We start from the raw sequence: 18,031 nt of genomic DNA on the forward strand, positions 1-18,031 counted from the left end.
GAGAATAAACGAAACCGAAACAGTCCTGTCAGGTGCAGAAAACACTAAACAGAAAATAACTACCCACAAAAACCATGTGGGAAAAGGCTACCTAAGTATGGTTCCCAATCAGAGACAACGATAGACAGCTGTCCCTGATTGAGAACCATACCTGGTCAAAACAAAGAAATACAAAAACATAGAAAAATGAACATACAATGCCCACCCAAATCATGTTCTGTCTGCACCATGTCATCACTCTGGAGGACAGCCTGCCTGGAAAGCATGTTCTGTCTGCACCATGTCATCACTCTGGAGGGCAGCCTGCCTGGAAAGCATGTTCTGTCTGCACCATGTCATCACTCTGGAGGGCAGCCTGCCTGGAAAGCATGTTCTGTCTGCACCATGTCATCACTCTGGAGGGCAGCCTGCCTGGAAAGCATGTTCTGTCTGCACCATGTCATCATTCTGGAGGGCAGCCTGCCTGGAAAGCATGTTCTGTCTGCACCATGTCATCACTCTGGAGGGCAGCCTGCCTGGAAAGCATGTTCTGTCTGCACCATGTCATCATTCTGGAGGGCAGCCTGCCTGGAAAGCATGTTCTGTCTGCACCATGTCATCACTCTGGAGGGCAGCCTGCCTGGAAAGCATGTTCTGCCTGCACCATGTCATCACTCTGGAGGGCAGCCTGCCTGGAAAGCATGTTCTGCCTGCACCATGTCATCACTCTGGAGGGCAGCCTGCCTGCAGAGAGCTAGTTGCCAGCCGAGTAGCCCTGTTCTTTCTCATAAATATTGTAATAAATTTGCCAGAATATGTTACATCTTCTTCCCATAATATTGAAGGCGGTGCGATGTTACAGCTGCTTATCTTTAGACATACTGTATATCCAGTAGCCATCCAAACTAGGCCTATCTGAAATATGAAGATGATTCATCAAATGACCAGGTACCCTATTCTGGCAAAGATAAGTCAGTAGTTTGATTGATTGCAGTAATAGTTACATGTGTAATTATACTGTAGCAAGTATTGTAATTAACTGTAATAACTCATAGTTACAGTGTAATAACATGTAACTGATAGCAATTGCAGTCTGTAATTACAGAAGTGTAACAACGAATGCTTGTTACAAATGGGCAGGTTTCCACAAAATTCACCAACTTATTTTTGTTGTTACTTCTCAGCTGTATCTCATTCATTAACTGTGACAAAGGTTGGGTTGTGAATGCGCTGGGTGTCTGAGAGATTATAGCCTATGCTGAATAGGCTTGAATTACTTAACCATGAATGTGCACTGTTCAAAATACATCTCCTACCAATGTTGATGCTAGAACTTGCCCCCAAAATAATGCGTACCATCTAGGTTAACTTGGTTGAGTTTACAAAAACAGGTCTAAGACAAGTGTCATCCCAGACGAGGAATAAGCCACTCATTACATTTCGAATGCTTAGCAGGACAGGAAAATGGTCCAATTCACACTTATCAAGAGAACATCCCTGGTCATCCCCAACTGCCTCTTGTCTGGCGGACACACTAAACACAAATGCTTTGTTTGTAAATTATGTCTGAGTGTGCCCCAGATTATCCATAATATTTTTTATTTGTGGCGTCTAGTTTGCTTAATATAAGGAATGTGAAATGATTTATACTTAATAAAACCAAGTACTTTCAGACTTTTACTCAAGGAGTATTTTACTGGGTGACTTACACTTTTACTTTAGTCATTTTCTATTAAGGTACCTTTACTTGTCCTCAAATATGACAATTGGGTACTTTTTCCACCACTGGCTATCGGTACACTATAATTACAAGTAAGTGCCCCTCAAGATAAACTTAACTAGCCAAATCCTGTGTAACACCTATAGTACATTGTACTTATGCAGGTATTACATGCACTTTGTGGTGTACTAGTGTGTTTATTCTCCCACTTGCTTTTCACTTCCACATGGTTTAAAATGAGGGCCAGGTTGTCAGGATGGGCAATGTACTGTATGAGCACACATTAGTTACAAGTAAGTATCCCTCAAGATACACTTCATTTTAGTGCACATTCATGGCCAGACTATAATCTCTCAGACACCCAGCACATCCACAAGGGATCAAAGCCTTTGTCACAGATTGCTAAACTGTATTTGATATGGATAATAGTAGGCCTCAGCAATCCCGTAGAGGTTACTGAAAAGCTATGTTTTCCCATTATAATGGGAATCTATTACAGTAAGGTACTTAATTGTTACCCAAAACTAAATGTAATATTGATATAAAAACATCTGCATTGGGCCTTTAAAACATTTGGATGGTTCTCCGTAGCCAGTCGAATGAGGTTTCATCCAGTTGCTGACTGCTTGTCTCTAGCACTTTTAGACGTGAACGTCTTTCTTCCTGCTGACTGGACCCGCCTGTATAATTCTGCTAATCAGGCCAGTGTCAGAGAACAGTGATGCTGTCGTCTGCAGGCTCAGATACGTGCTTAAAGATATAGCTTTTCTGAGTGATACGAGGGAAATTGTGTGTTTGAACTTTGAACTGGCATTACCACTGTCCAGTAGATATGAGAGACAAGCAGTGGTGATTTTAGCATGTAAATCTTGGTGGGGCAAAAAATGTAATAAAAAAAATGTGTGATGCATGCCAGCAAACCCACTACACAACACTAAACAATACATTAATTGCACTATAACGGTGACAAACGGTGCCCACAAAACTGTTAGGGCCTATATAAAGCTGTCCCAACCTCAGAGTCCGAACAGCAGTCCCAACACCTTACCACTGCTACACCTGGCAGCGGAACCTTGTCTTGGCAGAGAAACAGTTCATTCAGCCTCATTTACTGCCTTTAAAAAAAAAAACATAGCTGATATGGCTGACTTGCTTAAACAAATGTGGTTTCTACTGACAATTGAGATGTACTGACTATGGCATAAGGGGACGACAAGTGGATAAGAGGCAATCCGTAATTTCAATTAAGACCATTAATGAGCAAGCTAAGACGGACATAGTCAATATAACTATTTGTTCAGCACTTTTGAAATGTACAGCCACAGAATTCAGATCATGGGCCGTTCTTACAGTGTTCTCCATTTACAGAACCAAGTCAGAACCATAGGATAAATAAAGGGGGCATATAAGCAGACAATGAAAGCTCTTACAATATTCGATGATTACATCTCTCAAAAACATGTTATAGGCTACATGTGCACCACCAAGACAGAACAGTAGGCGAAATGAAGAGGTGAAAATAGACCAAATTATTAATGTGAGGCACATGGGCAACTAACAGCTTGCTACACAACATACACTTAGTATTATTAGTATTACTTTCTTAGCTACAGTATACAGTGCCTTGCGAAAGTATTCGGCCCCCTTGAACTTTGCGACCTTTTGCCACATTTCAGGCTTCAAACATAAAGATAAAAAACTGTATTTTTTTGTGAAGAATCAACAACAAGTGGGACACAATCATGAAGTGGAATGACATTTATTGGATATTTCAAAAAAATGTAACAAATCAAAAACTGAAAAATTGGGCGTGCAAAATTATTCAGCCCCTTTACTTTCAGTGCAGCAAACTCTCTCCAGAAGTTCAGTGAGGATCTCTGAATGATCCAATGTTGACCTAAATGACTAATGATGATAAATACAATCCACCTGTGTGTAATCAAGTCTCCGTATAAATGCACCTGCACTGTGATAGTCTCAGAGGTCCGTTAAAAGCGCAGAGAGCATCATGAAGAACAAGGAACACACCAGGCAGGTCCGAGATACTGTTGTGAAGAAGTTTAAAGCCGGATTTGGATACAAAAATATTTCCCAAGCTTTAAACATCCCAAGGAGCACTGTGCAAGCGATAATATTGAAATGGAAGGAGTATCAGACCACTGCAAATCTACCAAGACCTGGCCGTCCCTCTAAACTTTCAGCTCATACAAGGAGAAGACTGATCAGAGATGCAGCCAAGAGGCCCATGATCACTCTGGATGAACTGCAGAGATCTACAGCTGAGGTGGGAGACTCTGTCCATAGGACAACAATCAGTCATATATTGCACAAATCTGGCCTTTATGGAAGAGTGGCAAGAAGAAAGCCATTTCTTAAAGATATCCATAAAAAGTGTCGTTTAAAGTTTGCCACAAGCCACCTGGGAGACACACCAAACATGTGGAAGAAGGTGCTCTGGTCAGATGAAACCAAAATTGAACTTTTTGGCAACAATGCAAAATGTTATGTTTGGCGTAAAAGCAACACAGCTCATCACCCTGAACACACCATCCCCACTGTCAAACATGGTGGTGGCAGCATCATGGTTTGGGCCTGCTTTTCTTCAGCAGGGACAGGGAAGATGGTTAAAATTGATGGGAAGATGGATGGAGCCAAATACAGGACCATTCTGGAAGAAAACCTGATGGAGTCTGCAAAAGACCTGAGACTGGGATGGAGATTTGTCTTCCAACAAGACAATGATCCAAAACATAAAGCAAAATCTACAATGGAATGGTTCAAAAATAAACATATCCAGGTGTTAGAATGGCCAAGTCAAAGTCCAGACCTGAATCCAATCAAGAATCTGTGGAAAGAACTGAAAACTGCTGTTCACAAATGCTCTCCATCCAACCTCACTGAGCTCGAGCTGTTTTGCAAGGAGGAATGGGAAAAAATGTCAGTCTCTCGATGTGCAAAACTGATAGACATACCCCAAGCGACTTACAGCTGTAATCGCAGCAAAAGGTGGCGCTACAAATTATTAACTTAAGGGGGCTGAATAATTTTGCACGCCCAATTTTTCAGTTTTTGATTTGTTAAAAAAGTTTGAAATATCCAATAAATGTCGTTCCACTTCATGATTGTGTCCCACTTGTTGTTGATTCTTCACAAAAAAATACAGTTTTATATCTTTATGTTTGAAGCCTGAAATGTGGCAAAAGGTCGCAAAGTTCAAGGGGGCCGAATACTTTCGCAAGGCACTGTACATATCTCCCTGGCATATTACATCATTAATGCAGCAGCATACAAGACATTTTTGGACTCATCTTGTTCTGCTGTGCTCACTTGAACAGGAAGGTGGCGAGGCAGGCCTTCGTGGGCAAATTTTTGTCATCAAACTGGCATTCTCTGGATTTATGGTGCTTTCAAGACAACTGGGAACTCTGATAAAAGGTTGAATCATGATGACGTCAGTGATCTTCAGGTAGTAGCTCTAGAAAGAGGTCAGAGTTCCTGATTTACAATTCCGAGTTGGATGAAAAATGTATTATCCCAGTCGTAGCTCATTTTCCCAATTTCCCAGTTGTCTTGAACTCACTGAAGTCAGATTTTGCAGTTCCAAGTTAACAGTTGTTTGTAGCACGCAAAAATCTTGCTTCATTGACAGCATGGACAATGTTGAATGTTTATTTTAAACTAGGAAAAGAGACTCTTGATCTAAGACTTGGGACCACTCAGCCACTCCATTGAATAGCAGACTAATGATTGCTTTGCAATGCTTGCAGTTAGCCACTGATTCCTTCCAAACCACTCATTGTTGAATTTGCGATTTCCAACTTGTTGTGTAATGTTTATGTCCAATGGCCGATGAGCACCGATACAATTTATCTATAATTTCTCTTCATTATTTCTCTTCACATGACAACGATTAAAAAGGATTTGCCAGTAGATTGTCAACTTTATTCATGATGATGACTGCTAGCTAAGATTTTGAAAGTATAATTTGGACATGATCAGTCCAATCAAAGCTACTGTAGATTTAATGTGATTTGACGTCATTTTATCTGTGGCCAATGACGAGCCTTCTTGGATGGGCACTTCTGAACAGTGGGTTAACCCACTGTTCCTAGGCCGTCATTGAAAATAAGAATTTGTTCTTAACTGACTTGCCTAGTTAAATAAATAAAACTTTGAATGTAACTCTTTGACTGCACCCAAGGGGCTTAAATTTTCCAGCTCTACTCTTAGACTGGGCGATGACGTAGTGTCCCCATGAGTGACAGAACACTGAGCCAACACTGTATTTTCTGTTGGCTTGTCTCACTATTATAGAACGTGCTGAGCTAGGCTGAAACACCTGCATTTTGGAGCTGCCTTACTCAAGAAAACAAAAGAGGCCATGTTTGTATGCAGCTTTATTACCTCAATGAATTCTGTGGCTGTACATTTCAAAAGTGCTGAACAAATATATATATATATATATATATATATATATATATATATATATTTTACATTGTTTGCAAACTGTTATGTGACATGGATTAATGCCAAAATAACGTGAAAAACAGGCACCCCCCCAAAACAAATGTAATTTAAAAAAAAACATTTTTTCGCCCCTGGCGACGAGGACAACCACAGGTACTTTCATAACCTGTGTGTCACTGAAAGGACAACGCCGAAGATGGGCGTGGCCGAAACACGTGCATAGAGAGCAACAAACAAGTTTACATGTATACATTTGTTTATCCCTTACAAAACAATAATACTTTTTAGGCCTATTTAGATGATATGACAGTTAGCCTCTAACACCATAATTTCAGGTGCAGTTTTTTAATCATTGAAACATTCAAGATGGTCGGTGCATTCGTGTTAAACCATGTTTTACAATGACATTTTATGCTGTGTAATGATGAAACTCTAAAACGTGTGACTGAACAGCTGGATTGCGTAAAAAGGGCTTGTGCTGCGTAGGTATCACTTTGTTGTCATCCGACCCAGGGCAACACTGCCACCACTGGTCTTGAAACTCTAGTTTACTTCATCTGCCTTGCACGGCGCAGCTACACACTAGAACAGTTGCAGGACTACTTTCGCCCTCTTTCCTCTCAGTACTATCACTATGGCAGAGCGTAAACGGAATTGGGACAAGGAGGAGAATGATGACTTACCGGTGTATCTCGCAATTCCCGGAACGGCCGATCAGGTCCCCCGACAAAAATACGGAGGTATGTTCTGCAACGTCGAGGGAGCATACGAGAGCAAAACAATTGATTTCGATGCTCTGAGTGTCGGTCAGAGGGGGAACCAAACCCCTAGGACTGCTAAACGGGAGACCGCGCAGGAGGCGAGGAACCCTATAAATCAGAGCTCTCCATGTAAAGAAAGTGACACTTGTTACAACAAGAAATATTCTGGCATAGAGATAAAAACTACCAAAGGCAAGGAAGTCCTACAAAATCTAGGTGATGAGAAGGTAAATTCTCCTCTTGCGTGCATGCTACAGATGTCTGCAGTAATCAACTGCACCTCACAGTACCTGACAGTTTTAATAATGGTGATCTGAATAGAATATTACCACAAAACATGCACAGTTGGCAGACAGAAAGGACTCTCACAACCTATATTCAGAGGGGCATACAGATGAAAGTGTGTCATGGCAACTACAATTTGACAAATGTTATTCTGTACATATTAAAGGTGGTCCTTGAGAAACGTACCTTCCTGAGAGTCTTGGGTTTATGCCAACTACATGGTAAGTGCATCCATGAATTATGTAAGGAAGAGTCTGAGTGGATCAGGTGGAGCTGCAGCCTGACACCCTAAACACCTCAATACAGCACAAAAGACAATCCAATTCATTTCAAAATATTCAATCAAAGGTTCCTCTCTCTTGTTTGGGCTTGACTATCTAATCATCTTTCTTCGATGACTGGTTGTCATCCAGGTAAATGAAGAAAGCTTAAACTGTACATCACATCATGTAAACAATCTTCCATTTCTCATCCATAAGTGGCATGATGGTAATGTTGTACTGTTACAATTGTGTGTGTGTGTGTATGTGTGTGTTGCCTCTCTTTGTGTGTGTTGCCTCGCTTGTAGAAAGTTATAAAAAAGTGGAACTTATACAGTATCCACCTGTACTTTATAAAACAACAAATATAGACAAAAAAGGTCAGGAATAAAATCCCCTTTTCGACCAATGAAACTGGTTTGGGATGCAGAGGTATCTGAATGACAAAGAAAGGCTATGAATTCTGCATTTTGATGCAGGCTGCATTATACATTTGATTGCGTTTGATTAGATTGGACTGTGGCTCTGGATCACCTGAGAGACATTCCATCTGGTGATGTGAGTTATAATTTAATCCATCCTGTCTCTGAATAATACAGTTCATGACCCTAAAATTTGTCAAAGACTCCAGCCACCCTAGCCATGGACTGTTCTCTCTGCTACCGCAGGGCAAACGGTACTGGAGCGCCATGTCTAGGACCAAAATGCTTCTTAACAGCTTCTACCCCCAAGCCATAAGACTCCTGAACAGCTAATCAAAGGGCTACCCAGACCCCTCATTTACGCTACTGCTACTCTCTGTTTATTATCTATGCATAGTCACTTTAACTCTACCTACATGTACATATAACCTGCCCCCCACATTGACTCTGTACCGGTACCCCCTGTATACAGCCTACCTATCGTTATTTTACTGCTGCTGTTTAATTATTTGTTACTTTTAATAATCTATTTTTTACTTAACACTTTTTTTCTTAAAACATATTTAAGCATTATCGGTTAAGGGTTTGTAAGTAAGCATTTCACTATAAGGTCTAAACCTGTTGTATTCGGTGCATGTGATGAATACAATTTGATTTGATTTGATTTGACTTGTCCTTTAAACCGTGGTTGAATTGAGGTTTGTGGGTTCTGTCATATATATAGCTTCTGAATGTCTCAATTTGGAACTGACCTCAGCTAAGCTTGTGGGCGACAAAGCGATGATTCACTATTCCAAATGGCCCCCTATTCCCACTGTAGTACACTACTTTTGACCAGAGCCTTTAGGGCTCAAAAAGTAGTGCACTACAAAGGGAATAAGGTACCATTTGGGACAGAGACACTGCGTCCTGCCCCGCTATACTGTAATCCCTCTGTCTCAGAGATGAGAAAGTCTTTTAGGTTGAATGAGGATGATTACTGTTTAGTCATAGCTGTCCCGGTCATTCCCAGATACACAACCAAACTAAGCACAGTCTGGATGGTACACAAGTAAAGGGACAGGCCAAGCAAAAAAGAGGTCACTACACTCCACGCAACAAAGATTCCCCGCAGTGAAGAGTCCTTGCTCTCTGTCCGTTTGTGCTGTGAGGGCAGATTGTCTCTTGATGCGTAATAAATAAAGGGGACATTTCCATCCAGGAATCACAGGGAGGAACCTGTGGTGTGACATCATGGGCTGATGTAGCTGGGGCGGCAGGTAGCCTAGTGGTTAGAGCGTTGGACTAGTAACCGAAAGGTTGCAAGATGGAATCCCCGAGCTGACAAGGTAAAATTGTGTCGTTCTGCCACTGAACAAGGCAGTTAACCCACTGTTCCTAGGCCGTCATTGAAAATAAGAATTTGTTCTTAACTGACTTGCCTAGTTAAATAAAGGTTTTTTAAAAAGGTACTATAGCTCTTGTGGCAGCCATGATCCCCATGTGGACAGCTGTGGGACTGCAGTGCTGCAGCCCTGATCTGACTCAGCGAAACATGGAAGGAGTCTGTTGTTGTGTTCTGTCTGTGTTGCCCCAATCTTGTGGTGGTGACATATCAGACTGACACATAATGTCAGCCCAATTATGCCTGGGAGCATCCCTCTGTTGTGTCCTCTTATGCAAGCGAATGCCAAACATAACTCTGGCTGAAACATCTAGCTAATGCAAGTTCTGTTTCACACAAATGTGCACTTCTGTGGCAAAGTGTGTAGTTAGTGTTTGATGATAAGGTTATAATCATGCCCTTGAAAAAGAAAAGGAAAGCCTCACACTGTAGGATGTCAGATGCAATAGTTGAATAACCAATGTTTGGACAGACAGGCTGTATTCATCAGGGTATAATGACCAACGCTGCAGGTCACTAGTTGAATCAATCCCTACCACGAGGCCAGGTTATGAAGCCTCACAATACAATACTTATGAAGATAGCCTATTTCAGAATGTAAAACCATGTGCTCCCATCTTCATTCAAGTTGATATTTTTCAGCAGTCTCCTGTGACACGCCTCAGCTTTACATCAGCACACTGGGAATGTATCCCCTCTCTCTCCTCCATTAAAAACACTGATTTGTGCAGCAACAACAACCGCTAAGGTTGTGCCTCAGTGATACGGTATGTACTTCTCCATAGAAACAACCAGTAGCCCTGCTCTACCCTGCCTTAGATTCAGGGAGGTGGCCAGAACAGGGGAGGGTCTCTCTCTCTTTGTCCTCTGCTCATCTGGGTACGCCCCAGCTGGGAAGGACTTTCTCTCCACACGCCCCCTGCATCCATGGAATTCCTGTCTGGTGGTAATGGGGTAGGGGCTTGGCCCGGGGGGGTAGGGGCTATAAGGGGTAGGGGGGTTAATCCCCTTTGGAAGCTGTCTGGCCTGTACATCAAATCAAATTGTATTGGTCACATACACATATTTAGCAGATGTTATTGCGGGTGTAGCGAAATGCTATATATATATATATTATTATTATTTTTTGTTTAATAAGTTCTTTCCAGCTGTATGTAATGACACAAAGTACGTTCTGGGCTAATAGTGTAAGAAATAACACACACACAAAAATACTGCAAAGTTGCTTAGGAGCTAGAAGCAGAGCTGCCATGTCTGTCGGCGCCATCTTGCTGGTTCATGTACAGGAACATGATAAGCAGTTCTTGTACATGATGCCCAGCTTCCTCTACATGATACCCAGCTTCCTCTACATGATACCCAGCTTCCTGTACATGATACCCAGCTTCCTCTACATGATACCCAGCTTCGTGTACATGATACCCAGCTTCCTCTACATGATACCCAGCTTCCTCTACATGATACCCAGCTTCGTGTACATGATACCCAGCTTCGTGTACATGATACCCAGCTTCCTCTACATGATACCCAGCTTCGTGTACATGACACCCAGCTTCCTGTACATGATGCCCAGCTTCCTCTACATGATACCCAGCTTCCTCTACATGATACCCAGCTTCGTGTACATGATACCCAGCTTCGTGTACATGATACCCATCTTCCTCTACATGATACCCAGCTTCCTGTACATGATACCCAGCTTCGTGTACATGATACCCAGCTTCCTCTACATGACACCCAGCTTCCTGTACATGATACCCAGCTTCTTGTACATGATTCCCAGCTTCCTCTACATGACACCCAGCTTCCTGTACATGATACCCAGCTTCCTCTACATGATACCCAGCTTCTTGTACATGATACCCACACACACACACACTGTTGTTTAATAATTAGAGAACGTCATTATGGGTGCATTAGGGCAGGGTCAGGGGGGTTGGCTTAGAGGAGTGGTATGGGAGGGGAGGGAGGCCTGCTCTGCTGAGACCCAGACAATAGAGACTCATGGCAGGGCGGGGACAGGGACAGGCTCCACCCACTTTGTTCATAATAATACCAGGCAGACCAGTCTAATAATTACCATCATCATGGATACAGATTTCAGCTCTCCCGGAAATACTGTATATCAATATTTTGCAGCCATTGTAAAATGGAAAAAAAGAGAAATGCTAATCATGCTTGCTAGTTATCACATGATAAAGCCAAGTCATGCATTGAGGCTACAATAAATGATCATTGAATGGTGGATTGTGGATGCACTCCGGAAGTATTCTATTATGTATAAATAATGATTTGTATTGTGTCTGAAGGCTAGACCAGTCTCAGTAAAACAACAGGAATGGTAGGGCTATTTGAGCCTTTCAACTGGATTCTAGCTGGAAAATAAGGTCCCTGGACAAACACTGAGTGGACAAAACCCCAAAACATCAGAACACCTGCTCTTTCGATGGCATAGACTGACCAGGTGAATCCAGGTAAAAGCTATAATCCCTTATTGATGTCACTTGTTAATTAAATCCACTTCAATCAGTGTAGATGAAAGGAGGAGACAGATTAAATAAGGATTTTTAAGCCTTCAGAGAATTGAGACATGGATTGTGCATGTGTGCTATTCAGAGACTGAATGGGCAAGACAAAATATTTAAGAGCCTTTAAACGGGGTTTGGTAATAGGTGCCAGTTTGTTTCAAGAACTGCAACACTGCTGGGTTTTTCACACTCAACAGTTTCTCGTGTGTATTAAGAATGGTCCACCACCCAGCCAACTTGACACAACTGCGGGAAGCATTGGTGTCAACATGGGCCAGCATCCCTGTGGAACGCGATCGACACCTTTACTCCGATTATTTGAGGCTCTTCTGAGGGTGGGGGGTTAGGGGTTCAACTTAATATTAGGAACATGCTCCTAAAGCTTTGTACACTCAGTATTGCATTACAGTGAAAGTATCAACCTACTAGAAAAAAACTTTAGGTTTGTCACTAGCGGGTCTTAGAACTAGGACTAGCCTACACAGTTGAAGCGGACAGGACCTGTTCCATCCCAAGCGGACACGTCGATGGCCCTGAACAAACTTTATTTGACTCTATGTAAACTGTAAACCACATATCCTGAGGCTGCATTCATTGTAGCTGGGGATTTTAACAAGGCTAATCTGAAAACAAGACTCCCTAAATTCTATCAGCATATCGATTGTGCAACTAGGGCTGGTAAAACCCTGTATCATTGTTATTCTAACTTCCGCGACACATATAAGGCCCTCCCCTGCCCTCCTTTCGGAAAAGCTGACCACGACTCCATTTTGTTGCTTCCAGCCTACAGACAGAAACTAAAACAAGAAGCTCCCGCGCTCAGGTCTATTCAACACTGGTCCAACCAATCTGATTCCACGCTTCAAGACTGCTTCGATCACGTGGATTGGGATATGTTCCGCATTGCGTCCAACAACAACATTGACGAATACGCTGATTCGGTGAGCGAGTTCATTAGAAAGTGCATCGGCGATGTCATACCCAAGGCAACGATTAAAACATTCCCAAACCAGAAACCGTGGATTGATGGCAGCATTCACGCGAAACTGAAAGCGCGAACCACAGCATTTAACCAGGGCAAGGTGACCGGAAACATGACCGAATACAAACAGTGTAGCTATTCCCTCCGCAAGGCAATCAAACAAGCTAAGCGTCAGTATAGAGACAAAGTAGAGTTGCAATTCAACGGCTCAGACACAAGAGGTATGTGGCAGGGTCTACAGTCAATCACGATTACAAAAAGAAAACCAGCCCTGCCGCGGACCAGGATGTCTTGCTCCCACAGACTGAATAACTTATTTGCTCGCTTTGAGGACAATACAGTGCCACTGACACGGCCCGCTACCAAAACCTGTGGACTCTCCTTCACTGCAGCCGACGTGAGTTAAACATTTAAACGTGTTAACCCTCGCAAGGCTGCAGGCCCAGACTGCATCCCCAGCTGCGTCCTCAGAGCATGCGCAGACCAGCTGTCTGGCGTGTTTACGGACATATTCAATCAATCCTTATCCCAGTCTGCTCTTCCCACATGCTTAAGGAGGGCCACCATTGTTCCTGTTCCCAAGAAGGCTAAGGTAACTGAGCTAAAAGACTACCGCCCCGTAGCACTCACTTCCGTCATCATGAAGTGCTTTGAGAGACGAGTCAAGGACCATATCACCTCCACCCTACCTGATACCCTAGACCCACTCCAATTTGCATACCGCCCCAATAGGTCCACAGATGACGCAATCGCAATCGCAACCACACCGCACACTGCCCTAACCCATCTGGACAAGAGGAATACCTATGTGAGAATGCTGTTCATCAACTACAGCTCAGCATTTAACACCATAGTACCCTCCAAACTCGCCATAAAGCTCGAGACCCTGGGTCTCGACCCCGCCCTGTGCAACTGGGTACTGGACTTCCTGACGGGCCGCCCCCAGGTGGTGAGAGTAGGTAACAACATCTCCACCCTGCTGATCCTGAACACTGGGGCCCCACAAGGGTGCGTTCTGAGCCCTCTCCTGTACTCCCTGTTCACCCACGACTGCGTGGCCATGCACGCCTCCAACTCAATCATCAAGTTTGCAGACGACACTACAGTGGTAGGCTTGATTACCAACAACGATGAGACGGCCTACAGGGAGGAGGTGAGGAACCTCGGAGTGTGGTGTCAGGAAAACACTCAACGTCAACAGAACAAAGGAGATGATTGTGGACTTCAGGAAACAACAGAGGGAGCACCCCCCTATCCACATCGACGGGACAATAGTGGAGAGGGTAGTAAGTTTTAAGTTCCTCTGCGTACACATCACGGACAAACTGAATTGGTCCACCCACAAATTCAGCGTTGTCAAGAAGGCGCAGCAGCGCCTCTTCAACCTCAGGAGGCTGAAGAAATTTGTCTTGTCACCAAAAGCACTCACAAACTTCTACAGATGCACAATCGAGAGCATCCTGTCGGGCTGTATCACTGCCTGTTACGGCAACTGCTCCGCCTACAACCGTAAGGCTCTCCAGAGGGTAGTGAGGTCTGCACAACGCATCAACGGGGGCAAACTACCTGCCCTCCAGGACACCTACACCACCCGATGTCACAGGAAGGCATAAAGATCATCAAGAACAACAACCACCCGAGCCACTGCCTGTTCACCCCGCTATCATCCAGAAGGCGAGGTCAGTACAGGTGCATCAAAGCAGGGACCGAAAAACAGCTTCAATCTCAAGGCCATCAGACTGTTAAACAGCCACCACTAACATTGAGTGGCTGCTGCCAACATACTGACTCAACTCCAGTCACTTTAATAATGGACATTTATGTAAAAAATGTATCACTAGCCACTTTAAACAATGCCACTTAATATAATGTTTACATACCCTACATTGCTCATCTCATATGTATATGTATATACTGTACTCTATATCATCTACTGTATCTTGCCATCTTTATGTAATACATGTATCACTAGCCACTTTAAACTATGCCACTTTATGTTTACATACCCTACATTACTCATCTCATATGTATACACTGTACTCTATACCATCTACTGCATCTTGCCTATGCCGCTCTGTACCATCACTCATTAATATATCTTTATGTACATATTGTTTATCCTTTTACACTTGTGTGTATAAGGTAGTAGTTGTGGAATTGTTAGGTTTGATTACTCGTTGGTTATTACTGCATTGTCGGAACTAGAAGCACAAGCATTTCGCTACACTCACATTAACATCTGCTAACCATGTGTATGTGACAAATTTAATTTGATTTGATCCCTACACTAACATCCTCCTTTAGCTCCTCGGAAACAAGGCAGCTGCAGCCGAAACTGTCAGGGCCACGCCCCTCTTGTCCGCTCCACAGCATATAGGCCTAGTCTACCACGTGGTAGCCTACCTTCTACTCCTCTGCCCATTGGCTATCCACGGCCGCACTTGTTCTTATGATGTGTAGGGCCTATGCCTGCTGGGATCTAATATCGTTGCATGTTGAACACATCAGTGAGTCTACACAAGACTGCTGCAAAGAAGCCTACTAATATGGGACACTGCATCTCAGTGCTAGAGATATCACTACAGTCCCTGGTTCGAATCACAATGACCATGATTGGGGCAGCGCACAATGGCCCAGCATCGTCCCAGCATCGTCCTGGTTAGGGTTTGGGCTAATTCTAAATAAGAATTAGCAAAATGTTACACAGCATCATCTGGATATGTGTGCAATAAATGTTAAACATTAACCTTCTGCTACTATTTCTGTTAAGCCGTCTATAAATCCAATATCCACGGTGTTATCGAGGTACAAATGTTGCAGTCCTTACACTGTTTCTATTTCAGTGCAATTCTGTACAGTACACTGTTGTAGTCGCCTACACCTGCTGTTGAGCGTCCTCCTGTGGGAGGATTTGAGCATTGCAGCTGTAGGCTACCAATGAGACTATTGAGGGAGGAGTCTGTCGGTGGATCAGAGTAGACGCTCTAGCTCACTTCGAAGCACTTTACATTGCACAGAGGGAGGCGACCATTCCCTAATTTTCCCATCCAGCCAGTTGCCGCAGAAACACCCAGAGGGGAATATTTCAAAGCTTTGTTCAGAGGTGGAATCAGTTTTCGACCAGTCGCAATTATGTCTGGGCATTCTTATCAAGGCAAAAAGAATATTCCAAAGATCACAGTAAGTAGAAATATTCATATCTGCCTTAGTGGCTTTTAAAACTTGCATGCCTGATTGTCTAAAATCAGTGCATTGCTTTTGTCTTGGCTAATTCCTATTTTATTTTACCGCTATTCAAGAATGTGCTAATAGCAATTAATTTATGCATACAGGCCTTTTTCATCCGTGTGGGATATTTTCCTTTCCATTATGATAGTCAATTGAACATAGAAACAAATACAGTAGTGCAGAATGAAGGTGGCATGATTGGCTACCATAGTGACAGTCGGAGAGACAGAACGAGGCGTTTTCTTAAAGGTAACTTGCATCTTCTTTGTTGAGGATGGCATGATACCCGTGCGCAGTGCATGTGGCTCGTTTGAAAGATAAATATATACAATTAATAAATTAATAAAATAATCTTCACACTGGGCTGTTCTAATGTAGTTATAACTTTATATGTTGGCATATTGAATGTGGCATCTTGAATGCTTGGGGAAAGATAGATGAAATGATGTAGATGAAATGCACATCCTTTTTATAAATAATAAACAACATTATCGCGTTTTGGATTCGTTTTTGTAGCCTACAGGGCCACACATGATGGAAAGTCAGCCTCCTATTATAAGAAAAACCCGAATACAAAGCAATAAATCAGTTATAGCTGTGTGAATCGAGGAAATATATGGCCTATTCGTTTTCCATATTCAACGTCCTGTGGTTGAATTATGTACCATAATAAACGCCTGATGTACACTCGCATTCTGTTAAATAAAGATGTATTTGTCCAGATATAGGCTATCTGAGCGTCTGGACTGGTGATGCAGGGAGAGAGAAAAAAATCTCCCACGCCCATGTGTATGATCAGATGTTATAGCCCGCCCGTAAAATAGAGCATTTCGAATTCAGCATTACTAGAACGCAATGTAATAGAATTCACCGGTGCGGTGTTTTGCCTCACGGGGTTGGAGTTAAAATCGGGGCAAGCAACGTGTTGGCGGGGATGGTTGCTGCTGCTGCACAGCTCTAGGGTCTGTTTGAAATGGCTGCGTGTTCATTGTTGCGGCTCACCGTGGTGTTATATTCCAGGAGAGACGCCCTTTGTCTCGTCTGATATCACTGACGGATTGGTGGTGGAGGCAGGCTGGCCCGCAAGGGTCTTCTCATAGAATATCAGCGACGCACTAGAATGTTTTAGGGGAAGTTGTGTGTGTAAATATTTTTGTAGACATATTATTTTTTGTGGAGGCTTTGAACATGTTTGGCCTGTACAGGGAATACACCTGCTGCTCAGTCTAGGGACCTCGCACTATTTTATGCTCATCATCAATTCTACATATCAGCCTCCTTGTAGGCCTACTCTACTCTACTGTGAAACTTGACATAATGGAGAATCTAATATCCTTTAAACAAGTTAGACAGTTTATTACAGTGTAATTGCATGTACACAAATGCTGGGTTGCTTGGTTGATCCAACTGGGTTGCAGGCATTTTTCATTGGGTCACTTAGTTGGGTTATTGATGCTGGGTTATTGAGATACTGTATGATCCAGTGGGACAGATCAGAAGACTGGAGGGGTGAATTTAAGATAGATCTTTTTAGCCACCCATGAGAGTAAATGTCATTCCTGATAATCTATTGTGTTGTCTAGTTATCACATGTTAAGGTCGAACATTGACACTTTAGTAGCTTTAGTGAGGCTCACAGAAGTGTACGAGTTCCCTAAAAGCCCAAAGTTGGGATACAATAAGGTGGTATACCTTATTATAATATGTAATAAATCATCTTAACATTATAGAAGAATGAAGGATTTGCAGTATGTAAACTGAATGTGATGAACAATAATACATTTACTCTCACGGGTGGCCCATAAGATCTAGCTGAAAGCCATGCCAAGCCACGCCTCTTGAAAATACCCTACTGCTAGGTCATTGCAGAATGGGAGTAAAAATTCCCAACTGATGGTTAAATTAACCCATGTTTGAGTAATCCCAACAACCCAATTTGTTGGGTTATTCACACAACCTGTCCAATATTCTGTCCAATAATATACCAAATAACCCAAATTTGGTTATTTTTAACC

At 42.8% G+C, this 18,031-nt stretch overlaps 1 protein-coding gene across 7 annotated transcripts in view; it reads left to right on the forward strand.

Annotated features, from left to right (window-relative positions):
- The first annotated feature begins 6,785 nt into the window (after nucleotides 1-6,785).
- Nucleotides 6,786-18,031, forward strand: part of dpysl3 (dihydropyrimidinase like 3) — a 56,272-nt gene continuing 45,026 nt past the window's right edge. For 5 of the 7 annotated variants that reach the window (XM_042309036.1, XM_042309038.1, XM_042309037.1 and 2 more), the window contains exon 1: nucleotides 15,777-15,968. In XM_042309036.1, the coding sequence (XP_042164970.1) occupies nucleotides 15,921-15,968 (48 nt within the window). In that variant the 5' untranslated portion in view covers nucleotides 15,777-15,920. Of the gene's footprint in view, nucleotides 7,155-15,776; nucleotides 15,969-18,031 lie in introns of those variants that run through there. The other 2 variants (XM_042309041.1, XM_042309035.1) reach the window with 2 other exon arrangements.

This window comes from Oncorhynchus tshawytscha, linkage group LG30 (assembly GCF_018296145.1).
Source record: "Oncorhynchus tshawytscha isolate Ot180627B linkage group LG30, Otsh_v2.0, whole genome shotgun sequence".
Taxonomy (NCBI): Eukaryota; Metazoa; Chordata; class Actinopteri; order Salmoniformes; family Salmonidae; genus Oncorhynchus; species Oncorhynchus tshawytscha.